Raw genomic sequence first — 27,879 nt, forward strand, 5'->3', positions numbered from 1 at the left:
CTGGATCATCCAAATGGTCATAAGCAAACTTAAGACGGGCCTGGACGTGTGCTGATTTAAGCAGGGGAACCTTCCGGCACCATGCATGATTTTAACCCATGACATCTTTGTGTATTACCCACAGTAACCTTGGAAACAGTGGTGCAAGCTCTCTTCAGGTCATTGACCAGCTCTTCCCGTGCAGTTCTGGGCTGATTCCTCACCTTTCTTAGGAATGTTGATACGCCACGAGGTGGGATCTTGCATGGAGCCCCAGTCCGAGGGAGATTGACAGTCATGTTTAGCTTCTTCCATTTTCTAATTATTGCTCCAACAGTTGATCTTTTTTCACCAAGCTGCTTGGCAATTGCCCCGTAGCCCTTTCCAGCCTTGTGAAGGTCTACAATTTTGTGTCTGGTGTCTTTAGACAGCTCTTTGGTCTTAGCTATGTTAGTAGTTGGAGTCTTACTTTATTGTGTGGGGTGGACAGGTGTCTTTATGCAGCTAATGACCTCAAATAGGTGCTTCTAATTTGTAATAAGTGGAGTGGAGGTGGACTTTTTAGAGGCAGACTAACAGGTCTTTGAGGGCCAGAATTTCTTCTGATTGGCAGGTGTTGAAATACTTATTTGCAGCAGTAACATACAAATAAATTATTTAAAAAAAAAAAATCATACATTGTGATTTCCAGATTTTTGATTATGTCTCTCATAGTGGACATGCACCTAAGATGAAAATTTCAGATCCCTCCATGATTTCTAAGTGGGAGAACGTGCAAAATCGCAGTGTTCAAATACTTATTTTCCTCACTGTAGGTAGTAGTATAGACGGGTGTACTCAATCCCAGGGTACTTATTCAGGTTCCCCCCACCCCCAGTGTATTGGCAGGTGCCTTGTGTATAAAACTATTCAGATCAACCACAAAATGTAACATAACATAACTTCTGTATGTTTCGTGTTCCTAAAAAGAAATGGTCTCCTGAAATTCAGTCCATGCGAAATTTAGTCTGACTATTTGACCACTTTTAATTTATATTGTACCAAATATCGACATTTTTCCAGGCATGAGAATTTGAATAAGCATGAAGGCCACAGGTGTGAGGAGGTTGATACTGTAACCGTCCTCGTCCGGTCTTAGCTAGCAAAGTAGCTGCTAGTGATTCATGGTAACAAAAGGTTTACTTGTCTTACAACATAAAATCTGCAAATTTACATCCCTTGATATGAGAGGTTTTTAATCAAGAAAATGACATTTGCTCAGCTGATGAGACTTGTTTTGTATCTTAAAAGAACCTGTGCTGTACCTGTGGTGTTAGCATCAGGCTAAATAAAGCACTTGGCTAAAGCAGGTATGGCTAAAAAAAAAAAAAGGTTTTCACCCTTTGACCAAGCAAACAGCATTATGAGTTTTAGATTTGAAGCAAACTACAACCAAGTTTTTCCTCTAACATTTTCATGAAAACAAAAGCATGTTTGGATGCATTCATCACTGTTGTATTCGCGGTATGTTTGCAGTCTGAAGGCACGTGTTCTGGAGACAAAATGGGGAAATACCAGCTACTGCCACATGGCTTAAGAATCTTCATGTCTCCATCACTTTTGTCACCACTCTAGCTCATTTAAAGCGATTCAAAAATCACCATTCATGGTGTGAGGTTGTAAATGCAGAATAAAACAAGCCATAGTTTGCCTCAGCAGCACTCTTATGAAGGCAGCAGTTTCCATATGTTCACACTTGGTCTGGCTTTTTGGCAGGAACCAGAGTGCGGGAAAGGCACTTCAAAGTGTGGATGTCCCTTCAATTTCCTGCCAGTTCCTTTATAAGCCCGAGAAAGTAAAATATTTGGTTGGTTCCCAGTAAAACACTGAATCCTCCAAATGACTGAAGGAAATCTGAAAAAGACAGAAGTCGGGGGTTTCATCAGTACAGTGTGTTTCTCACGAGTCGAGGAGAAGAATTCTAGGCGCTAAATTAGCGCAAGAGTAGAACACATGGACAACATGGTCAAGTAGAAAGAACAACACTTGGATAAATAACATATGGAAAAAAATTTGCACAGGTGGATTCAAAATTAGTAGAGTGAACCTCTGTTAATGTGGAGCACACCCTTTAACTACATTAACTTGAACTTTTTTTCTTTTTTTTTAACATTAAACTTGTAAAATACCCTTCCTATCAAAACGATATCCTAGAAGTCACCTGTTAATGTGGCTGTTAGTTTAAGTGGAAAGAAACTGCTGCTTGGTACACCCACGTGTGTGCGTGCGTGCATGTGTATGACCCTGTCCTGTGCAAATGGCACCTCAAAATTGAACCAAACTTGCCACACATATACTTTAACACACGTGGAGTGATATAGACTGTTGATGTCCCAGTGGAACACGCAGTGTCTTCCGCCAGCTGCACCAAAACGTCCTGTGACCTGTACATCCTGTGGCTGTACAAAGGTGGTCATCCACAACTCGGTACTTTCTTAAATAAATACATTGCACATATAAATAAGCACATATAAATTGTGCTTATGGCATATGCCAAAACAAAACTGTGGAACTCTGGGGACAATAAACATGGTATTTCAAATATTATTATTATTATTAACTGTAAAAATCCATGCAGTGTGAAAATCAACTTTGCAATGCATGGAACAACAAAGCCAAAAAAAAAAAAATAACAAATGTAGGTAGAAACATAACAGGAGTAAAAGGAGGTAAAATGACATGTCGTTTAAGATTCACATGGAACTGCACATAATTTTATATATATATATATATATATATATATATATATAGTCTTATCTGTTTAGAAACTGACTTTTAAAGAAGTCTCTTTCATGATGGGTCGGGGGGAATCATCCTGAGTACAACCCGGGTTATTGATCCACCTCAAAATTGAAATTGATTCTTTTTTTGCCCAAGCTCACCCCCAAAACAATACTTTTGTTGAAAATAGTTTATCTGATTAATCCTGATGACAAACAATCCACAACATAACCACTTTTGCAAAGGAAAAGTTATTTCTCCTTGTAGAGTTGGTTTTTCAACCCTCTTTTTAAAGTAGCCAGTCTAATCAATAAAACAATAAAATAACTTACAGTGACAAGAATGAGCTTTTCAAAGACAAATGTGTTGTCAGTCTAGTCCTCATTGGAGACATCTCGAACAACATTTCCATTAAATCGACTGTCCACTGAGGCCTCCTGAACCAAAAAAAAAACAAAACAGCTGAGTGAATGAAAGCAGATAGAAAATAAAAGACAAACCAGTGACTTTGAGCAGCAACTGTTTTCCACACAAAATGCAGTGAAGAGTGTTCAAAGCACTCACGTATTTTTGTTAATAAGATGTTAAACTGCAGCTCCAGTTTGCGAGAAGGCACATGGGAAATGAAAGCCAAGATTTTATATTTGTTATGATGTTTGAATATCCTTCTCTGCTCTGCTGCACTACAAAGCTGTGAGTGGTGATGCAGCAAACAGTTGCGCTATGCACAGTTTCTCCAGTCAGCCACAGAAGCCGATGAGAGCTCTGAAGGAATTGGGATGGGTGCCTTGGTGGCTTCCCTCACTTGTCTCTTCCTTGCACAGTCAATTTTTGGGAACTGCCTCCAGACAGATTTAGTATGCATGATCATAGTGTCTGAATTTCTTAAAGACTGATACAAATGAAGTCAAGTGACAAATTCTGTCACTTGTGCCTGAAATGTTATTCTTAATTTGATGTCAGTACAAAATTCAAACTTATAAGCTCAAGGGTACATAAGCGTGTGTGTGTGTGTGCGTGCGTGCATATGTGATGTGTACATATAGACGCATGGTGCATCCGGAAAGTATTCACAGCGCTTCACTTTTTTTCACATTTTATGTTACAGCCTTATTCCAAAATTGAGTTAATTTATTTTTTCCCTCAAAATTATACTCACAACACCCCATACTGACAACATAAAAAAAGGTTTTGATTTTATTTTGTAACTTTATTAAAAATAAAAACTAAGAAATCACACGTACATAAGTATTCACACCCTTTGCTCAATACTTTGTTGATGCACCTTTGGCAGCAATTACAGCCTCAGGTTTTCTTGACTATGATGACATAAACACCTGTCAGTTTTGCCCATTCCTCTTTGCAGTACCGCTCAAGCTCCATCAAGTTTAATGGGGAGTGTCGGTGCGCAGCCATTTTCAGATCTCTCCTGAGATGTTCAATCAGATTCAGGTCTGTACTCTGGCTGGGCCACTTAAAGACATTCACAGAGTTGTCCTGAAGCCACTCCTTTAATAGCTGTGCGCTTAGGGTCATTCTTCTGCTGAAAGATGAACTGTTGCCCCAGTCTGAGGTCAAGAACGCTCTGGAGCAGGTTTTCATCCAGCATGTCTCTGTACATTGCTGCATTCATCTTTCCCACAATCCTGTCTAGTCTCCTAGTTCCTGCTGCTGAAAAACATCCCCACAGCATGATGCTGCCACCACCATGCTTCACTGTACGGATGGTGCTTGATTTCCTCTAAACATGACACCAGCCATTCACGCCAAATAATTCAATCTTTGTCTCATCAGACCAGAGAATTTTGTTTCTTATGGTCTGAGAGTCCTTCAGGTGTCTCTTGGCAAACACCAGGTGGGCTGCCATGTGCCTTAAGGAGTGGCTGATTGCTGCAGAGATGGTTGTCCTACTGGAAGGTTCTCCTCTCTCCACAGAAGATGTTGGAGCTCTGACAGAGTGACCATCAGGTTCTTGGTCACCTTCCTGACTAAGGCCCTTCTCCCCCAATTGCTCAGTTTAGACGGACGGCCAGCTTTAGGAAGAGTCCTGGTGGATCTGAGCTTCTTCCATTTAAGAATGATGGAGGCCACTGTGCTCATTAGGACCTTCAAAGCAGCCAATATGTTTCTGTAGCCGTTCCTTAGATTTGTGCTTCCAGACAATTCTGTCTCAGAGGTCTACAGACAATTCCTTTGACTTCATGCCTGGTTTGTGCTCTGACATACAGTAGTGTTCAGAATAATAGTAGTGCTATGTGACTAAAAAGATTAATCCAGATTTTGAGTATATTTCTTATTGTTACATGGGAAACAAGGTACCAGTAGATTCTCACAAATCCAACAAGACCAAGCATTCATGATATGCACACTCTTAAGGCTATGAAATTGGGCTATTAGTAAAAAAAAAAAAAAGTAGAAAAGGTGTTCACAATAATAGTAGTGTGGCATTCAGTCAGTGAGTTCATCAGTTTTGTGGAACAAACAGGTGTGAATCAGGTGTCTCCTATTTAAGGATGAAGCCAGCACCTGTTGAACATGCTTTTCTCTTTGAAAGCCTGAGGAAAATGGGACATTCAAGACATTGTTCAGAAGAACAGCGTAGTTTGATTAAAAAGTTGATTGGAGAGGGGAAAACTTATACGCAGGTGCAAAAAATTATAGGCTGTTCATCTCCAATGATCTTCAATGCTTTAAAATAGACAAAAAAAAAAAAAAAACAGATGCGTGGAAGAAAATGGAAAACAACCATCAAAATGGATAGAAGAATAACCAGAATGGCAAAGGCTCACCCATTGATCAGCTCCAGGATGATCAAAGACAGTCTGGAGTTACCTGTAAGTGCTGTGACAGTTAGAAGACGCCTGTGTGAAGCTAATTTATTTGCAAGAATCCCCCACAAAGTTCCTCTGTTAAATAAAAGACATGTGCAGAAGAGGTTACAATTTGCCAAAGAACACATCAACTGGCCTAAAGAGAAATGGAGGAATATTTTGTGGACTGATGAGAGTAAAATTGTTCTTTTTGGGTCCAAGAGCCGCAGACAGTTTGTGAGACGACCCCCAAACTCTGAACAAAATTAATGCCTCACAGATGTGAAGAAATCATGAAAAACTGTGTTTATAAAACTAAATACTAGTTTAGTGAATCACAGGATTGCTAAAAAAGCAGTTTGTACATAATAGTTTTGAGTTTGTAGCGTCAACAGCAGATGCTACTATTATTGTGAACACCCCCTTTTCTACTTTTTTTTTACTAATAGCTCAATTTCATAGCCTTAAGAGTGTGCATATCATGAATGCTTGGTCTTGTTGGATTTGTGAGAATCTACTGAATCTACTGGTACCTTGTTTCCCATGTAACAATAAGAAATATACTCAAAACCTGGATTAATCTTTTTAGTCACATAGCACTATTCTGAACACTACTGTATACTGTCAAGTGTGGGGCCTTATATGTAGACAGGTGTGTGCCTTTCAAAATCATGTCCAATCAACTAAATTTACTCCAATTAAGTTGTAGAAACATCTCAAGGATGATCAGTGGAAACAGGATAGAGCTTCATGGCAGAGGCTGTGAATACTTTTGGACATGTGGTTTCTTAGTTTGTTTGTTTGTTTTTTAATAAATTTGCAAATATACACACAGTTTACCACTGAGTTGAGATGCAGAGACTCCACAGTGAGATCCAGCTGACAGCTGCTGTCACTGATGTCTGACATCGGCTCTTCTGGCAGCACTGCTAGACTTGTGTGCTCATTAATGACATCCTAAAACATAATGTGGTAGTTAGGATGTGATTAAAAATGTAGAAGTTAAAATGTGCAACCATGCATTTAATTGTGAACCCTGACTCAAACCTGTACACTGTGTGCCAATGTAGGGAATGCTGACATTTACGTATGGAGCTTTTCATATGTTTATGTGAGACATGAAACTCTGACAGGGACTCACAGTGGGGACTTCTTCTACAGGACCTGCAGCAGGCTCTGGATCAGCAGGACTGATGTTCACGGTTTCTGATTCGGTACTGATGCTGTCACTCAAACATGTAGTTTCCTAAACGCAGCAGTCAGACCAGTCAGGACACTGGATAAGCACAACATGGCCAATAATTTATGTTTTGTTTTTTTTTTGTTTTTCCCCTGTCTGCATATATAGTAATGGTAAATGCCATACTGGCAGAACCATTTATGAACATTAATACGCATATATGCAATTTATTCTTGCAAGACAGAAGGCAAGTAGTGCATGAGTGAATGTGGTGTATGTGACCCCCATCCGCCCTTCCCGATGAGCCTACAATATCCTACTCAAAGCCAACCAACAGTTTCTATCAGGAAGGGCCGACCACCAAAACAACACAAAGACAGACAAGAGTGAGAGACAAGTGGTGAAGACAATAACTGTGACGTGAGACACCGAGGAGACGGGGCCCCAACCATACACCATACCAGGACAAACAACCACACATGAACAAACAGTGACAGCAACAGTCTGTTGTCTAATTAGTGAACATCCGTAACCTAATCCAGAACACCGTAGTGTTAATCCCCTTAAGAGCACCCAAAAATCGAATTGTGGTGGCAGCCACAAACACACAACCATCCACACACAGAGACCCAGATCACAACTAAATATCCGATCACTACTGTGGATGGTGTGTTGGGCCAAGACAAGAGTACAGAACCTTACCATATGACATGGACCACTCCGGCACATCAGAAGCCACACGGCCGGGCGCGAGCGACGATGGAAGTGGGTCCAGGACGCAGGGCCCCGGGGGAGCCAGGAGAAAAGGGGCAGCGGAAGGGCACGGGGGCCAGGAAAGGCAGTCCCCGCAGCCACCGGTCAGCACAGCAAACCAACAGGGGAGCGGCCATAATTTATGTATAATAATATATTTCCTCATTAGGAAAGGAAAAAAGCACCTGATCCTTCTATTAACTTCCAAGAACTTCTTGAGAATTTTACTTTTGAAAAGTATAAATAAGCCAGTTAACTACCTTCGTGGTTGCTATTTTGGTTCTCGGGTTGTATCTGTGGTGTCGTGGATCAGGCAACGTGCATCATGGGCTCATGCTCCTAACCCTGACCTTCAATTTTCAGGTCATAATAATGTTTTAAGGCCATACAGTAGAGCCCAATTTGACGTTTGACTTTAGTAAAAATAGTAACTCTGTTGTGGCCATAAATCATTTCACCAACAACATTAAGACATTAAGACGGCCTCAGGCTCTGCTACATTTGTCAGTTATGTCCTGCAGTTCCATCATTGATTCTTCACCACTTTGTGTTCATCCACAGTGTTGTTTCTGAATGAGAACATGCTCAGGATCAACACACTCCATGCATTTGCTACAGTCACCAAGAGCCACAGTACTTCCAATTTAAAAGACACAAAGAAAAGTAGAAAATACAAACAACACCGGCATCAATTCAAGAAAACGTATTTACATCAGAAACATTTAGCAAATTGAAAAACACTTGCAAACACAGAGAATACAAATATAACTATTTGAATGAGATGAGATATGAGATGAGATATACTTTATTGATCTCACAGTGGAGAAATTATGTTTACACACCAGTTACCTCAGACAGCAATTAGTCCACAATTATTACTTGTTTACCATAATAATGGCACACATCAGAATTAAAGACAGCACATACACATTTGTCATTGTTTATGTGCACTAAATTTGAAGAAGTCTGTTATCCGAATTAAGGCAAGTGGGTGAAGGTCACGCAGCAACCCTGAGTTGCGCCACCATCAGCTTGGGGGGGCAGGGACCTGCTGCAGCTAAAACCGTGCTGCCCTCGCAGAAGGGAAGGGATGATGTGAGCAGAAGCCAGAGTGGGGGTGTGTGTGATGGGGGGTAGGAGGGGGGTGGGGAGAGGGAGTGGAGCATGCTTCAGTCCTGTGAAACAATTTATTATCTTTGCGAGATGAGATAAGAAACAGCCAAATGTTCACCAAGGCCGAAGACATTCCTCTGGAGGACAACATCAGGGCAATTTGTCCTTCAGGCTGATAAGCCCGCTGTGTTGTGGTTTGAGCAGTGAAAAACACTTTTTACAGCTTCACCTGAACAACCAAATCCCAAGTATGAATTAAGAATATTCCCAATTATGAATTTAGAATATTCACCGGCCTCCGAAATCTTCGTCTTCATCTGCAAGGCGCGCATCTGCTCCAAGATGTCATCCAATTTGCGTCTGAGTTCAAGAGTCATCGCAGTCCGAGAATGCATTGCCTTGCCCACCTCGTTAATCATGACGGACAAGCGAGGGGCCGTGGTTCTTGATGCCGCTGTCTTGCCAATTTTCCGGTAGATTAGGGCAGCACACAAGCCAGAAAGTACCAGTCCTGCTACCATAAGACCAAATATGAATAAATCCTCGACATCCTCCACAGAGAATAGCGCAAAAGCATGCAACACGCACGACCCCCAGGAGTCGAGAACATAGCCCGCAGGATACGTTCCATCTGGGCAGGTAGGATCCCCCAGTCCTGACCTTCTTGTAGAAAAAATGGTGTCAATAGCATTCAGAGACCAGTTGATCAGTTCCATGGTTAATCCAATAGTAGTCCAATAGATCCAATATCCAATATAATTTGAGGAATTCACAGTCTGGTGAAGTAGGGACTTGAAGGTTAAAAGCAGAGAACAGAGATAAGGGAGAGTGGAGGAGATGCGACCGCCCTCGTCGGAGTCCCAAGCTTCTTCCATAATGTGTGGTGCAGATTCAAACAGCACATCCAAACACAGAAATGCTTTGTGGAGCTCCACAACACAACAGAAGTACTCATAACACAAAAACAAGTTTATATCCAGAGGACTTGCAAATAAAAATAATAAACCATGAAAACTTAAGAGTAAAATTATCAATAAAGTAAAATTACGCAGCTCTGCTGAGTAAGTAGAGATAAAGAGCAGAACGCTGCGATGCACTGAACGGTCCGTCAGTTAAAATCACCCGGACAGAAACCTCTTTTTGTGTTGTTAGCATTTCACTGTGTTGTGGAGCTTTGCAAAGCAATTTTGTGTTTGAGTGTGTTGTCTGAATCTTCAGCAGGCACGTTATCAAAATGTTGCATGTGCTGCAGGTTACATTTGTTTGCATTCACTGTGTTTGCAATCATCCACAATGCATTTTGTGATGCAACTTCCTGTTGTAGATTTGATGTTTTTTTTCTCTCTCTCTTTTCTTTTTTTGCATTTGTGTTTTCTGTATTTGTTAGTGTTGTCTTAATTTGGAAGTGTTGTGGCCTCTGGCAGCTATCATATTTTACTATGGGTGAATGTGAGGCATCATGGGAAAGGACTTTAATCATCTGCATCACATGGAAAAATGCCTCTTAAGTGCATTTACGGGGGTTTTCTTTTGGAGGGGTTACCAGCTGATAGGCCACTAACCCTATGTCGGCGCGGCTTCCGTTGTAGTCGGCAGTGGCGGCGTCCTCGTCCGTTTGTTGTGATATCTCAAAAACTTTCTGATAACTTTCTTTCTAATTTGGCAAGGTCATAATATGGGTCATTGACATTGTTCTTGTCTAAAAATAATATTAGCAGCCATTTTATGCCAAAAATGGCCATTTTGCCTTGGGCTTTAATTGACTTGGTAACCCACAGAATTCTTGGCATTCTTGTTTTTAAATCAAGGGAAAGAAAAATTATACTTGCATTGATAAAAGGGGCCTGTACAATTTTAAGGTTATGTTATTTAACTGCAATTGAATGGACATAATTGTGTATAAATTTCTTTGTTTTGATAGTTATGAGTATTCTTGAGTGGTTTGGCAATTTCTGTTCACTATTAAAATTGACAAATTAACCCAAATCAATCATCTGAAAATTACCCCATAACAAAACAGCTTGGTATGCCAACAAAACATTTACTCAACCAAAGTTAATGAATAAAATGTGTGCCCTCCTCTAACATTTACACACTCCTGGTATCTATTTGGCACACTCCTGATAATCAATCAATCAATCAATCAATTTTTTTTATATAGCGCCAAATCACAACAAACAGTTGCCCCAAGGCGCTTTATATTGTAAGGCAAGGCCATACAATAATTATGTAAAACCCCAACGGTCAAAACGACCCCCTGTGAGCAAGCACTTGGCTACAGTGGGAAGGAAAAACTCCCTTTTAACAGGAAGAAACCTCCAGCAGAACCAGGCTCAGGGAGGGGCAGTCTTCTGCTGGGACTGGTTGGGGCTGAGGGAGAGAACCAGGAAAAAGACATGCTGTGGAGGGGAGCAGAGATCGATCACTAATGATTAAATGCAGAGTGGTGCATACAGAGCAAAAAGAAAAAGAAACAGTGCATCATGGGAACCCCCCAGCAGTCTACGTCTATAGCAGCATAACTAAGGGATGGTTCAGGGTCACCTGATCCAGCCCTAACTATAAGCTTTAGCAAAAAGGAAAGTTTTAAGCCTAATCTTAAAAGTAGAGAGGGTGTCTGTCTCCCTGATCTGAATTGGGAGCTGGTTCCACAGGAGAGGAGCCTGAAAGCTGAAGGCTCTGCCTCCCATTCTACTCTTACAAACCCTAGGAACTACAAGTAAGCCTGCAGTCTGAGAGCGAAGCGCTCTATTGGGGTAATATGGTACTACGAGGTCCCTAAGATAAGATGGGACCTGATTATTCAAAACCTTATAAGTAAGAAGAAGAATTTTAAATTCTATTCTAGAATTAACAGGAAGCCAATGAAGAGAGGCCAATATGGGTGAGATATGCTCTCTCCTTCTAGTCCCCGTCAGTACTCTAGCTGCAGCATTTTGAATTAACTGAAGGCTTTTTAGGGAACTTTTAGGACAACCTGATAATAATGAATTACAATAGTCCAGCCTAGAGGAAATAAATGCATGAATTAGTTTTTCAGCATCAATCCTGTCTGTAGTACAAAAACATACCTGCTCCTTTAATAAATGTGACTGTTGTACAATGACAAACAGTAACTTCCGTTACAGAGGTAATAAAAGGTTTACTTCCATTCAGTGATGCTTGGATCAGATTATTCGTCTGGATCTGGTGGGCTGCATGGGTGCACTGTTATGTCCATTTGTTGTGTTTCCTGATGACCTCACCTGTGGGTCAGTGACACACTGATCACTGGCGTCGTCCTCCGCAGTGATAACACACTCACCGGCCGGTGTTTTGTTAACCTCCTGAGTGATATGGATGCACAGAGGAAGAGAAAATACCACGCAACAAATAAAGTCACATAAAATATTCACATGATATTTGGGATGGAAGTGCTGCTGGTGTTACCTCTTCGATTTCAATCAGATGGCCTTGAGCCATTTCCACCAAAGCTTCTGGGACAGTGTCCAGTTCCTGACCACAACACAAACAAAACCTGTCAAAACTAGACACAACATGTATAATATGCAGTTGGTGAAAGTATTGGACCACTTACAAGTCATTAATTATACAGCATTTTGGAATACAAGCATGTGTTACTGGCTGGTAAGAGGGATTATTCTCATTGATATGAGAGCATTGATATGACAGCTAAATGAATCCTTGGCATTTGATTGGTGGATTGTGTATTATCTGTCCCACTTTATGAGTGATGCCATGTACCGTGCATTTTTGTCCGATATGTTTTGCTTTAGTGAAAGCCTTGTTACCTTTTCGTAAAAACACTTTCATGACATGAGGAAGCGTTTGAGTGTTTGAGGAGACATCTTTAGCAGCTGTAGAGACTCTCTTTTATTTTTATTTTTTGCTGGATTGAGGAAAGTAGACGTGTGTTTCCACTATTACCAATGAGCTCCTCAGCAGCTCTGGCTGTGCTCAAGAGGCACCTTTGTAATTTTGAGTAAAATTCCAAATAATGTGGATCTATTTAACTGTCATATAGAACAAATAATGAATGGAGAAAAATCACTGGACGATAAACTGACACCTGTGATGAACTGTGGGTCACAACCCCCAGTGGACGTATTAGTAATTCTTTGCTGTGTTTACTTGATCTTTGGCATTGTTAGTATGGTCAAAGCAGTTGGTCAGCCCTCTGAATCTGGTCTGCTTGAAGTTTCTTCCTCAAAAATGCCAGAGGAAGTTTTTCCTTAACATGGTTGACTACATCCTTGCTGAGGGGGGTTGGTAAGGTTAAGATGGTCTCCAATTTGTCCCCGATTGATGACCAGATTACAAATATGAGGTAATCTGGTCAGAGTGTCCACAATAGCAGTCTACAGTTGTGTGTCACACAATTATCACCAGATCACTGACAATTACATTTGACATTGAATGCAACACCATGTAGCTCACAGCGATACTCTGTACATTACAAATCTAAAATGTATGTTAACATCTGAAAAAATGTCGTCTTCTGAAGAGTATGATATGCCTTTCAAAAGATTATGGATGTGTATTTTATTTCCAGAGAAGATTTAAAGATGTCAGCGAAGAGTGAGTTTTTGAACAACACACACATTGACTGCTGGTCTCACTTCACTAAAAACATAATCTGTATTGTATTTTACTTTTAGTTTCGATTGTAGTCTGGCATCATCAAAATAATTGAACTGCCCAGTCAACATTCAAGTGGGCATTATTTATTACAAGGGGGACTGAAAAATAATAACAAAGTCATCTATAACAACAGCAAATATAGAAATAAAATTGATTCATGGTGTGTGTGGTCTGGTCCCACTATGCAACAAATACTCCATACAGCCTATAAGCAAATGTCTGTGGTGCTTTTGGAAGTGCAGTGAGCGGAGCTGTGCACCTTGGCACTTTGCAATGCATTCGGCCAAGCCACCATACATCTTGCCAAGCCGCCATGTACTGAGCTGAGCTAATCTCCCCCCACTCCCCCGGTGCACAGCTACTGCACACCGTTGCGCATGATCACTACCTGCTCAGGTCAATGAAATTACTCAGTCCCAAAAACATTAAACAACCTGCATTATATTTTAAAATCAGCCTGTAATTTTAACTTGGCATCAAAGTGACTGCACAACCAAATCCACATTCAAACAGAAATGATTCATTTCAAGATGCAATCAGGAAATTAAAAACAAACCAAAAAAACCTGTAAAACTAAAGCAAAAGATTACAATCCAGTTGTTCACTTTTGTGGATCACGATAGGTCACGGCCTCACAATCATTTTTGAACGTTTAAAATTTTCACAGTTGTTTCCAAAATTCTACAACTCCACCACAAGAATCAATTGTTTTTTTTTTAAGTCACTATAATAACCAATGAAGTACCAAAAATAAACCATGGTAGACCAGCTTTAGTCCTTACCCTTGTGAAGCGCCTTGGGGTGACTGATGTTGAGATTTGGTGCTATATAAATAAAGTGAACTGAATTGACTGATCTAGTGGTTGTGGTTTGGATTGAAGGTATATGAGATACTTCTTTTATACAGAATCTTTTCAGCTATTTCTATTATTTGAGGTCTAAGAGATATTTTAACTTCAGCCATTCAAAACACATGCTGCAAAAATGAATTAAAGGTTTAAATACTAAAATAAAATAAAAAACAGTCATGCACTGAATCACTTTGTACTCTTGGAGTGATGGAGGATGGTGTGACATCTGCTTTACAGAGGCAAAGTATATGTGGAATGTGAAACCTTTATGATGTCAGCTGCCTCTTCTGTGACTTGAGGTATGTCTTCTACTTCAGCTTCACCTTCTTCCTCATCAGTTGGTGCCACAGGATCAACCACAGCCTCAGTCACCTGTTCTGTTTCAGGCGTGTCTTCAGTGATGTCCTCTGCTGATTCAGGCAGCGTTTCTATCACCAATTCATCTACAGCAGGTTGTGCTGCAGCAGCCGGAACAGAAACAGAGTCACTCTTCAGACCCTCAAGTACCTGTTCTTCACTGCCTTCAATTGTAAACTCTGGTGTGGCCACATTCTCTGGAACAGCCTCTTTCACCTCCACCTCTTCCGACAAGGTCTCAAGCTCCACGGTAGGTTCTGGATCCTCATCAACCTGCACACGGTTTGAAAATAAAAAAACATTAATCCAACATCAATGCCTTTTTTGCAATCAAACAGATCACTCAGCATCTGCAGGGCAGATATTAAAGTTGGTATATAGTACGCATCTTGCACGTCCCAGAAATCTGAAATCAGCCATCTGAGGCATGCAACCCCAATTCCAATGAAGTAAATGGACTGCATTTATATAGCGCTTTTCCATCTGCATCAGATGCTCAAAGCGCTTTACAATTATGCCTTACATTCACCCCGATGGCAGGGTGCTGCCATACAAGGCGCTCACTACACACCGGGAGCAATAGGGGATTAAAGACCTTGCCTAAGGGCCCTTAGTGATTTTCCAGTCAGGCAGGGATTTGAACCGAGGATCTTCTGGTCTCAAGCCTAACACCTTAAACCACGAGACCATCACCTCCCCTAACTATGAAGTTGGGACATTTTGTGAAATGTAAATAAAAACAGAATATAATGATTTGCAAATCCTCTTCAACCTATATTCACCTGAATACACCACAAAGACAAGATATTTAATGTTCAAACTGATGAACTTTTTTGTTTTTGTGCAAATATTTGCACATTTTTTAAATGGATGCCTGCAACACATTACAAAAAAGCTGGGACAGGGGCAACAAAAGACTGGGAAAGTTGATGAATGCTCAAAGAACACCTGTTTGGAACATTCCACAGGTGAACAGGTTAATTGGAAACAGGTGAGTGTAATAACTGGGTATAAAAGGAACATCCCCAAAAGGCTCAGCCATTCACAAGCAAAGATGGGGCGAGGATCACCACCTTGTTAACAACTGCATGAAAAAATAGTCCAACAATTTAATGTTTCTCAACGTTCAATTGCAAGGAATTTAGGGATTCCATCATCTACAGTCCATCATATAATCAGAAGATTCAGAGAATCTGGAGAACTTTCTATACGTAAGCGGCAAGGCCAAAAGCCAACACTGAATTCCCGTGACCTTCGATCCCTCAGTTCAGTACTGCATTAAAAACGACATCATTGTGTAAGGATCTTTCCGTGTGGGCTCAGGAATACTTCAGAAAACCATTGTCAGTTAATACAGTTTGTCACTACATCAACAAGTGCAAGTTAAAGCTCTACCATGCACTATTGACACTATTTTTTTATTGACACTATTTTTTCTACAAGACATTCGGGGGCAGAGGACCCGACCTGTCCTGCCGGGATGCATGTGATGGGTTACGTGATGGACTCGTGGAGGAGATGGCAGGTCATGTGCCTTTACATGCTTTCTGTGGAGGACGTCGAAGATGTGTACATATTCGGCTTGGTGGTGACCGGCTTTCTGCTGTGTGGAGCGGGCACTGCACTGGTTTACCGGAAAATCAAGAAAGTGGAAGCAGCTTTGATTGGTGCTTCCAGGCTGCCTACATGATTGATTCGATTGGGAAGGCAGTGGCTGCGCAGTCGGTGGGTGTTAACCGCACGTTGGAAAATATCTCGAGCAGAATCGCAGCCCTGGAAACCCGCTTTGATCGTCTGTGAAGACCACATTCTACATTCAGATGCATTGAGAGCCACTCTGTTCTCAGAACTGTGGAATCTTTCAGGCATCTGCTAATCTGGTTATTCATTTGGCTTCCCCAAACACAGCTGCACTTCAAGGTCACTGTGATAAAACCTCCTCAGAAGATCAACACTTAAGCCTTGCTCCCTGGTCTTCCCCCCTCCCCTCAGCTTCTCCAGCTCTGACGTTGACTGTGTGGACTGCTCAGGACTGCTCAGGGTTGAGCCCCTCCCCCTCCAGGATTGTCGGACAAGGCTGTTGACGGCGCCAAACAGGCTGCCTCCGGAGTGTTCTGATAAACTGGACCTTTTCAAATCTCGGTTGTCGTCCTGCGTCCTTGTTGTCTGTGTGATTATTGTTTTTCTGTGCTGATGGGGATTTTTTTCCTCATTGCTGCTGTGTAACGCAGCGGCTATGAGGGTTTTTTTTTCTCCTTTTCCCTCGTGTTTTGCTTTTCAATATATGTTTATGTACCGGGCCGGCCTATGTGTTGTGTGTTGTTTGTTATGGGTCAGTGTTGGTTTGTTCAGCCCTGCTGTTGACCAAGGCAGGGATGTATATCTGGAGCTGGTCCCCGGGCGCCTAATGGCGACTTTTTCTCCTACTGGCAATTAGGATGGGTTAAATGCAGTAGACACATTTCATTGTGCAGGGAACATGTTCTTCTGTGCATATGACAATAAAATTCCTTTGAATCCTTTGAATCACTGAATCCTTGCAAAGCAAAAGCCACACAGCAGGGGTGCCCAAGTTTGGTCCTCGAGATCTACCTTCCTGACACTCTTAGTTGTTTCCCTGCTCCAACACGCCTAAATCCAATGAAAGACTCGTTAGCAGGCTTTTAATGAGCCTTTCATTGGATTCAGGTGTGCTGGAACAGGGAGACAACTAAGAGTGTCAGGAAAGTAGATCTCGAGGACTGAACTTGGGCACCCCTGCCATACAGCAACATCATCCATAAATGCTGCCACCTTCTCTGGAAATGGACAGACGCAAAGTGTGCTGTGGTCTGATGAGTCCACATTTCAAATTGTATTTGGGAATCATGGACGTTGTGTCTTTCGGACAAAAGAGGAAAGAGGCCATCCAGATCATTACCAGCGCAAAGTTCAAAGGCCAGCATTTGTGATGGTATGGGGGGTGTTAGTGCCCATGACATGGGCAACTTACACATCTGTGATGGCACCATCAATGCTGAAAGGTACATCCAGGTTTTGGAGCAACACATGCTGCCATCCAAGCAATGTCTTTTTCAGGGACGTCCCTGCTTATTTCAGCAAGACAATGCCAAGCCACATTCTACACGTGTTACAACAGCGTGGCTTCATAGTAAAAGAGTGCAGGTACTAGACTGGCCTGCCTGCAGTCCAGACCTGTCGCCCATTGAAAGTGTGTGGTGCATTATGAAGCACAAAATACGACAACGGAGACCCTGGACTGTTGAACAACTGAAGTGGTACATCAAGCAAGAATGGGAAAGAATTCCACCTACAAAGCTTCAACAATTAGTGTCCTTGGTTCCCAAATGCTTATTGAGTGTTGTTAGAAGGAAAGGTGATGTAACACAGTGGTAAACACACCACTGTCTCAGCTTTTTTGAAACGTGTTGCAGGCATCCATTTGCAGCTGATCTGCTCTGTGTAAGCCTGATCCCACCAGATCTCAGAAGCTAAGCAGTGCGGGACCTGGTTAGTGCTTGGATGGGAGACCTCTTTGGAACACCAGTGGCTGTGTGTGTTTCTCCAGGTAAAACTGGAGTTGCATCAGGACGGCATCCGGCGTAAAACTTGTGCCAACAATGCAGATCTGGCTGTATCCACTGTGGTGACCCGAACACAAAAACGGGAGCAGCCGAATAAACAACAAGTTGCAGGTGTCCATTTCAAAATGAGAAAATGTTTACACAAAAACAATAAAGTTTATCAGTTTGAACATTATATATCTTGTCTTTGTGGTGTATTCAATTGAATATAGGTTGAAGAGGATTTGCAAATCATTGTATTCTGTTTTATTTACATTTTACACAACGTCCCAACTTCACTGGAATTGGGGTTGTAAATGGACTGCATTTATATAGCGCTTTTCCATCTGAATCGGAACCTCAAAGCACTTTACAGTGATGCCTCACATTCACCCATTCACACACAGATATTAGGGTGCTGCCATGGAAGGCGCTCACTACACAAATTTGGGGATTAACGACCTTGCTGAAGGGTCCTTAGTGATTTACCCGTCAGGCTGGGGTTTGAACTGAGGATTCTCTGGTCTCAAGCCCAAAGCTTAACCACTAGACCATCACCTCCCCGGTGGTGGTGGTTGTGGCATAGGATTATGGTATATAAAAGTAGTTTGTACATGTGAAAAAGGAGCAGAAGTGCGGCAGCAGACTTTACACTGACAGTGTGTCGTTGTTATGTGTGAGTCAGAAATCTCAGAAACATTTAGCAATTTTTCATATTTAATTACCGCTGTTCTGACCTCAGAAAATATGAGTGGAAACTCTGTATTACATTGGCTTCATGCACACACTCACAGCTGTTATTTTGTGCTCACAGCAAAGCCACTGCCTCCACCGAGACAGATCTATTTAAGGGAGTTTCATTTTTGCACTTAGTAAATGCCACACATTGTTACCTTTGCCAAGGAGGTGATGCTGTCCCTTCTGTCCGACTTTTGGTTCATTCCTTTATTAGCAGCCTGAGTTTCAAGGGATGTTATTTCAAAAAATGTTCAAGGGCAAAACAGTGTCCCCACGTATAGTACATGTTCTCAGCCCAAGAGCAGCGTTTTTGCTTTGATATAATGAACATAATTTTTTCCCCTCAAAATTCTACACAGTTTCCCATAATGACAATGTGAAAAAAAATAAAAATTTAAGGGAATTTTTCATTGTTTCAATTTTCAATAGCAACACTGGTATAAGGTTTAGTGACACAAAATCCACAGCACACATCAATGGTCTCCTGCTGATTATACTACTCCACTCAGTTTGGAAAAATGTGCAAATATGGAATTTTAGTGACTTTATCAATCGTTAAAATGAGAAATAAAATTCCCTCATTCACTAAAATTCAATTTTTGCATATTTTTCCAAACTGAGTGCTGTTGTATAACCAGCAGGAGTCCACTGATGTGTGCTGTGGATTTTGTGTCACTAAACCTTATACCAACGAATTTAGTGAATATTTTTCTGGTGTCTCTCTCTCTTTTTTTTTCTTCAATTTGTAGACGGTCCCTGCGCTTCAGTTTCTCAGCTGCCTGCTTGTTCAGATCAGTGTTATTTTTCCAGCTCAGAGGATGGCTCATATGGATAAAAATAAGGTTGTAGCTTGTCTACCTTCCTGAGGTTAGAAACTAGTGTTTGTTTTTTCTACAATGTTTCTCTTAAGATTTATTGAGCTTTGAATTTCGAATCTGTGAATATCTTTCTAACTTTACCAAAGTGAGTTAGACACCTACGTTACCGTTTGAAAGATGGACCGCCCCAGTCAAACTCCCCACCTGCCACTGTCTCCGGTCACGCCCAGCGGGGCTGGGTGCTTAACACCCGAAGCAAGAGCCTGCTTGGGGCTCACCTCCCTGCCTCACCAGCTGTATAGTGACCCCCCCCCCCACACACACAAAATCGTTTTTGCAGAGATAGGGTTTGTAATCAAGAATTCTTGAAGCAATTGATCTGTAAACTGAAACCCATAAACTACTTAAACTGAAATATATCATGAATGATATTCACAGTTTGTGACTTACGTTTTGCAGGACCCGCGTTCATATTTTGTGAGACCTGCATTCACATTTTGGGAGATATTTTTTCAGTATTAACATTTTGCAATTAATGGTTTGCAGATAATCCAGGATTTGCAGCTGATTCACATTTTGGGGGGTTAACACCTCTCAGATGGCCTCTTATTTCTCATCAAAAAGCTGTTTTGTTGATTATTGGTTGAAACCTTTTCATACTCCAGTTTTTATCATTTATAGCAAATACAAGGAAACATTTACCATTTTTACACTCAACAAAAATATAAATGCAACAGTTTTGGTTTTGCTCCCATTTTGTATGAGATGAACTCAAAGATCTAAAACTTTTTCTACATACACAATATCACCATTTCCCTCAAATATTGTTCACAAACCAGTCTAAATCTGTGATAGTGAGCACTTCTCCTTTGCTGAGATAATCCATCCCACCTCACAGGTGTGCCATATCAAGATGCTGATTAGACACCATGATTAGTGCACAGGTGTGCCTTAGACTGCCCACAATAAAAGGCCACTCTGAAAGGTGTAGTTTTGTTTTATAGGGGGGGGATACCAGTCACTATCTGGTGTGACCACCATTTGCCTCATGCAGTGCAACACATCTCCTTCGCATAGAGTTGATCAGGTTGTCAATTGTGGCCTGTTTAATGTTGGTCCACTCCTCTTCAATGGCTGTGCGAAGTTGCTGGATATTGGCAGGAACTGGTACACGCTGTCGTATACGGCGGTCCAGAGCATCCCAAACATGCTCAATGGGTGACATGTCCGATGAGTATGCCAGCCATGCAAGAACTGGGACATTTTCAGCTTCCAAGAATTGTGTACAGATCCTTGCAACATGGGGCCGTGCATTATCCTGCTGCAACATGAGGTGATGTTCTTGGATGTATGGCACAACAATGGGCCTCAGGATCTCGTCACGGTATCTCTGTGCATTCAAAATTCCATCAATAAAATGCACCTGTGTTCTTCGTCCATAACAGACGCCTGCCCATACCATAACCCCACCGCCACCATGGGCCACTCGATCCACAACATTGACATCAGAAAACCGCTCACCCACACGACGCCACACACGCTGTCTGTCATCTGCCCGGGACAGTGTGAACCGGGATTCATCCGTGAAGAGAACACCTCTCCAATGTGCCAAACGCCAGCGAATGTGAGCATTTACCCACTCAAGTCAGTTACGACGACGAACTGGAGTCAGGTCGAGACCCCGATGAGGACGACGAGCATGCAGATGAGCTTCCCTGAGACGGTTTCTGACAGTTTGTGCAGAAATTGTTTGGTTATGCAAACCAATTGATTCAGTAGCTGTCCGAGTGGCTGGTCTCAGACGATCTTGGAGGTGAATATGCTGGATGTGGAGGTCCTGGGCTGGTGTGGTTACACGTGGTCTGCGGTTGTGAGGCTGGTTGGATGTACTGCCAAATTCTCTGAAACGCCTTTGGAGACGGCTTATGGTAGAGAAATGAACATTCAATAGACAAGCAACAGCTCTGGTTGACATTCCTGCTGTCAGCATGCCAATTGCACGCTCCCTCAAATCTTGCGACATCTGTGGCATTGTGTTGTGTGATAAAACTGCACCTTTCAGAGTGGCCTTTTATTGTGGGCAGTCTAAGGCACACCTGTGCACTAATCATGGTGTCTAATCAGCATCTTGATATGGCACACCTGTGAGGTGGGATCGATTATCTCAGCAAAGGAGAAGTGCCCACTATCACAGATTTAGACTGGTTTGAGAACAATATTTGAGGGAAATGGTGATATTGTCTATGTGGAAAAAGTTTTAGATCTTTGAGTTCATCTCATACAAAATGGGAGCAAAACCAAAAGTGTTGCGTTTATATTTTTGTTGAGTGTACAAATGATAGGAAAATTTCCTATCTAAAATAGTCTAATACGTCCGTGTTAAGGATTTTAAAAGGTTCTTACCTCAGTTACTATTTCAGGACTGATAGTTTCAGTTTCCTGGACTGTTGTAGCTGTTGTTGATGTTTCTTCTGGTTGACTGTTGAGGACTTCTTCAGTGCCTAGGGCTGCAGCTTTACCTTCTGCTAGTGTCTCTTCCAACACCACAACCTCAGGTTTTGGTGACTGTACTTGTACTGGCACAGGGACTTCAATAGGTTCTTCCGTGATTGGTTCAGGTACTACGTTTGTCATCTCAGCAATGATAACAGCTTTGGGGATCTTATCTGGAGCTGATGCTGGAGTTTTAGCTGCTTTCTTTGGGTCTGCTGCAGGGGGTGCACTCACTGCCACCCTAGGTTTGGTTTTGATTGGCTGGCTAAGTTCAGGCTGTTCTTCAGGTGCTTTCATCATGGCCTGCTGCAAGTGCAATATGTCAAATAGAAACCATTAACCATCTTTTCATTATTTATGTTGCTGTTCTTTTATATGACATGCATGCTTTGATCAGTCCTTTTTCAAACAGGGGTTTTATGAGGGAACTTAGTGCAAATGTTCAAAAGTGGAAACTTCCACCATTTCTATTATGGATTCATATATTCAAGATTATATATTGATATATCATATTGTAACATAAACTGAAAATTGACATTTGCAATTCCAAATTCTGCTTTCAGCCTCAGTTTCTCATCACCACCGTTATCTGAATGATCTAGTCCAATAGTGTCCAAAGTTTTCATAGCTTCCATAAGATATTGTTCACATCCTGCAAAGGATCAGCTGAGATTTCACAACCTGCATATGAGTTCAAGTGTGGGCACCCCCCCATTATTCACTTTATTTTGGTACACTAACATGATTAAAAATGAACTGAGAAACAAGAATGACAGTGAAACATTGAGGGAGTGAAGAAGAACAGCACCACCTAAAGGACACAGCAGGTGTCAGCTGTGAAGTTTTTTTTAATTGTTATTTTTCTGCCTGTACGCTTTCTAAAATGTTTTAAATTTGCATATGTATGCTGTAATGAGGATAACAGTTCAAAGTCTTAATCAATTATTGCAGTTTGTAGTGTTTATTCTGGGTTTACATGCATAAAAAAATCTGTCATAATGTCTAATAATTAAAAAACAAATCTATATAATCTATATGCATGTTTGCACGTGAACTAATGCCAACCCTGACTCCACCCACTGAAAGATTTTCCTCAAAAGAAAAAAAATCTGATCAAGGTTTTTGGTCTCCCATGTACCTTTTAGCAGCTGGAGCTGAAATTTCATGTGTTTTTCCGAAAGAAAAAAAAATTATTCTCTGTTCTGCTCCATCAGGTGCAACTAGCGATGCAACAGACAAAAGTTGCACAATGCACATTTTCTCCAATCACAGTCACAGAAACCTTTAACTCCTTCAAGAGCTGTCGAGGGTGATTTGTTGGCTTCCCTCATTTGTCTCTTTCTTGCACAATAACAGTTTTTTTGAGAACTGATAGATGTACCAGACAATATTAATACTGTTGGTATTTCTTAATGGCCCGTGTAAATCAAGTCCAAGACATACCACCTGAATTGTCTAAAGAAAACTGGTTGGAAAAATGATGGTTTGGTTGTGTTATGTTCACGTTTGCCCTTTTTTTAACCCACATTATTACATCCACCAAGGACATAATAAAACCATCGGTTTCTGTGTAGGCTCTCAGTTGTCCAGGTGGTTTCCATAGTAGAGAAGCTTGAATCTTCGACTGGACTGGGTTGCTTGATGTGAGGACGTTTTGCTTCAAATCACAGAAGCTTCCTCAGCAAAAATTCTTGCTCTGGTAGTCTGACTTCTGTCTTGACTCTTGTAGAGAAGAATAAACCAGAAGCCAACAAAAGCTGGAGTTTTTAACCTAACCAGACCCCTCCTACCGAGAGGCCGACTGCTATAGGCTAATGACTAAACAATAGCTCTAATTAGCACCTATTGTGCTCTAGTTAGCACTCTCCTAATGATGGGATGGAAGCCTCCCCTGATGGCTCCCTTGATGACTCTCCTGATGACGTGAATGTCTCATTACCATGAACAAAAGACTGAAATTGCTTTGACCTGAGTACCCCATTGTAAACAGGGGACAAAGCGTGTTTCTTCCTGATTTGCAGCTCCTTACTTTTTACTATGAACTTTGTGATCTTATTATGGGCCTCTTCCCCCACTAAGGTTTCTAACCTTTTGTAAAGATTATCAAGATTATTTTGGAGGTCTAATATTTTAAAATGAAGCCTTCTAATTCTAAGACCCAAAATCCTCCTAAGGTAACTGTGCTGGATCTTTTCTGCTGTGTGACCTGCTTCTAGTGCCTTTTGCTTCATGCATTTGGGAATAACATTGTTTTGTTTGCATCTTAGGTTAAATCTTAAGTGGTTTCTAAAGTTAGCTATCTTTTTAGCCGTCCTTTCAGCTTACATACCAGTGCCAGGGGCTTCCATCCCATCATTAGGAGAGTGCTAACTAGAGCACAATAGGTGCTAATTAGAGCTATTGTTTAGTCACTAGCCTATAGCAGTTGGCCTCTCGGTAGGAGGGGTCTGGTTAGGTTAAAAACTCCAGCTTTTGTTGGCTTCTGGTTTATTCTTCTCTACAAGAGTCAAGACAGAAGTCAGACTACCAGAGCAAGAATTTTAGCTGAGGAAGCTTCTGTGATTTGAAGCAAAACGTACTCACGTCAAGCAACCCAGTCCAGTCGAAGATTCAAGCTTCTGTACTAAAACCATCAGTGTTTATTTATTTATCTGTGTGTCTGTTAGCAGGATTACATCAAAACTACTGCACGGATTCTCACCAAATTTGCAACACAGATAAATATTAGGGTATGGAAGACTCCACTGAATTTTGGAGGTGATCCAGATCCAGATTCTGGCTCAGGATTTGTTGGGCATTCTGGATCATATATCAGTGTGCAGTTATTGCATTGTGTTGTGGAATCTGGATCCAGGTAAACTCCAGGTCACGATGTGAATCACATAGTATCTGTTATTTTGAGTCCTCGTCAACCCTTGACGGATGTCAGAAATCTCAGATTGCTCTTGTTCTTGCTTAAATACTCACTCACTCATCACTCATCTTCAACTGCTTCGCGGGGGGCTGGAGCCTATCCCAGCAGTTGGATTTAATTTATGTGTTGTTGTAGAGATTTGCCTTCACTGTGAATGTAAAGGGTATCAGTTTAGAAATTTTAACGTAATGAAACCTAATTTTTTTTTTTAATTTAATGTCATAAAAAAATTAAAACAACAAATTCTTAAGGGGCCCCAAATATTTTCAGAAAATTGCTGTTGGCAGGAATATTAAGGATGCAACACCAGCTTGGCCCAACATGTTTTTCAGTCTCTGACAGAACCCCTTGGGCTTTTTAACGGAGTATATTTTGGAGTGTAGACACCAGGAGGGAGGAGGCCGGGTAACTGGGAATGTAGCCAGTAAAGCTAGTCAGATAAAAGAAGCTAATTAGTTGAATCAGAATGATCCTGACAGGTGTGATGAAGCGAGAACGGAAGCCGTACTCGTCAGCAGCAACTATGCGTGCCCCGCTGGCCACACAGTCGACCTAATCACATCATAATCAGGTTACAATCACTCCCTGAACATGCTTTTGTTCGGGCAACAGTCAGTTTGGCTTTCATAGAATAGATCGATGGTGTAAGTCAACAGAGTGTGCGTCCAATGCCTGTGCACGTCTGCCGTCATAACAACCCCTCCCTTAGCTCAACCCAATAGCTGTCTATCAAGAAATTCGCAGGGTTCCATCCAAATTAAAATGCATCTAAACCAGATCAAAATGATGTGATCCTCAGACTGGATTAGACTGCTGTGGTTTGGACAGTGTGAGAACCCCTGTGAAAAGCTGCTTCACTCTGAAAATGAGCACTTCGGTTCCATTCCTTGGCTCCTGATGACTGTGAAGAAAAAGGTTCGGTCCTGAGCTCAAGTTTATTCTGGGCTCATTTTTATCTGCGTCAGCGGAGTTTGTTCAGACTCCAATCTGGCAAAGTTAACAAAACACATTCTTTCAGTCAACACGCTACCATATACAGTGGCGCAGTGAGTCCAGTGAGAGGCAGAGAGAAGGGAAGGGAGTCGAACCACACTCTTTATTGGCTTTTCTTGAGAATATGAGACATGAGTTTAAAAAAACTAAATCTCTGTATTTTTAAGGAAAAGAGAAGATTGTTGGTGATACAGTAACCTTTGACCTTTTCTCAGCACTGAATGTCTTGGTGAATTTTTCTGAGTTTTGATGAGGGCATGCTTGTTCCACCATGAAATCAAGCATTATGGGATTAAATTGACTAGACTGTCATCAGCATCAAAACGGCTACATTTCACTTAAAGTGTTTTCAGAAACGGATGGAGCTGAATCTTCCTCTCTCTCACCAGATTTTTACGCACAACGCCACACCCGACAGAAATAAACCAGCAGGACAATTTTTGGTTTATTTGATTGATTGCTGTAACAGTGAGTGTGATTTCAGTATCAAAGTTAAAGTGCGCCACCTTTTTTATAAATATATTTGTATGGAACAATATATTTTACGCACGGAGTTTGGAGAGCATCCCAGGGACTGTGCGTCACGGGGGAACCATTCTGCACAGATTGTACATGAAATAAAATCAGAAACATGCTAAATGCACTTTTTAAATTTATGCATAAAGTATCAACGAGCGCGCAATTCTTTTGGACAAAACGCGTGAACAGAGACGCGCGTAATTATTAAAGAAACGTTAGATCATCTTCCTTCAACAATAACAACAATTAAATTTGTCTCTTGCTGCACACGTGAAGAGTTTAGTTTTCTTTTGGTGTATGTGTCGTCACTTACCACCCTTCGCATGCGGCGCTTATTCTTCTTCCTCTTGCTGGGCATTTTGGTGCGTCGTGATGGAAACGATGGGAGAAATGAAAAAGAACAGCGAAGCAAAGAGAACAAAGTGGATTTTTGCGAAGCCCACGTTCTTTGTTACCTTTCAACAGAACCTATGAGGGGATTGAGATGAAGGATGTGGAGGCGTGCAGACAGAAAGACCCACATTCACCAAATACGCACACGCACACAGGCATTTCATGCTGGATGATGTAAATTACATAACAGCCTCAACAAAGAGAGAGTGAGCTGCTTGTGCTGTCCACTTTGAATGTTTCTTGTTACCTCACAATTTCTTATATGTCGTTATGAAACTTTTAGAGGATTCATATCCTGATAGGCTAGAACTGATTCACAACTCTGTCAAAAAAGATCAAATGTCTTTCATATTTAAGAACATTATGTAGAATGGTATCAGCAGAGGTGGTGGCCAAGTGGCTTCAGTGCGGAAGGTTCCCGGTTCAAATCCCACTCCTGACGCAACTCCACATTTCTCCATGCAATGTGGAGTTGCGTCAGGAAGGGCATCCTGCGTAAAACTTGTGCCAATTCAACATGCAGATCCACCTTGGATTTGCTGTGGCGACCCTGATTGCAAACAAGGGAGCAGCCCAAGGGACTTACTCATGGTATCCTTTATAGACGGACAAAGTTTGATCCGGATCTGATCTGGATTTCAGATTTTGTGGCCATTGGAAACCCCATTTAATGGATATTTTACATTATATCTCAAACAAACGTGCCCCAGTCACTCTCATATTTGAATGTGAGGTGCAAACTGACACTCACCATCACCTGACAATGGTTGATCCAGATCTGATCCGGACTGTGGATTTTGTAGACATTTGAATTTAATATTGAAAAGGCCATTTGGTTTCCATTTTGCATTATATCACAATCAAAAGTGCCTCAATCACTCTAATTTTTCTGTTATGGATTTACCTACACCACCAAAAGTCTGTTTGTTTTCCAGTTATCAGTCGGAAACCAAGTGCCAAAAAGAAATGACAAGTTGTGCATATGAAAGATAACCAATGTTCTG

At 41.5% G+C, this 27,879-nt stretch overlaps 1 protein-coding gene across 2 annotated transcripts; it reads right to left on the minus strand.

Moving 5' to 3' along the window:
- Positions 1-1,139: 1,139 nt before the first annotated feature.
- LOC117511027 (titin-like) lies at positions 1,140-27,039 on the minus strand. Of its 2 annotated transcripts, XM_034170967.1 has the most exons (9): positions 26,796-27,039; positions 21,967-22,362; positions 14,352-14,717; positions 12,025-12,090; positions 11,841-11,921; positions 6,691-6,795; positions 6,390-6,506; positions 3,072-3,176; positions 1,140-1,872 (listed from the first exon to the last, which is right to left on the minus strand). In XM_034170967.1, the coding sequence occupies exons 1-8, from the start codon at positions 26,838-26,840 to the stop codon at positions 3,114-3,116; spliced, it is 1,239 nt and encodes a 412-aa protein (XP_034026858.1). In that variant the 5' UTR covers positions 26,841-27,039; the 3' UTR covers positions 1,140-1,872; positions 3,072-3,113. The 2 variants fall into 2 exon arrangements, with proteins under 2 accessions (XP_034026858.1, XP_034026859.1); XM_034170968.1 differs by lacking the exons at positions 1,140-1,872; positions 3,072-3,176 and adding an exon at positions 3,677-3,723 and having other exon boundaries at positions 6,381-6,506.
- Between the last annotated feature and the right edge of the window lie 840 nt (positions 27,040-27,879).

The sequence above is a fragment of the Thalassophryne amazonica genome, chromosome 5 (genome assembly GCF_902500255.1).
Source record: "Thalassophryne amazonica chromosome 5, fThaAma1.1, whole genome shotgun sequence".
Taxonomy (NCBI): domain Eukaryota; kingdom Metazoa; phylum Chordata; class Actinopteri; order Batrachoidiformes; family Batrachoididae; genus Thalassophryne; species Thalassophryne amazonica.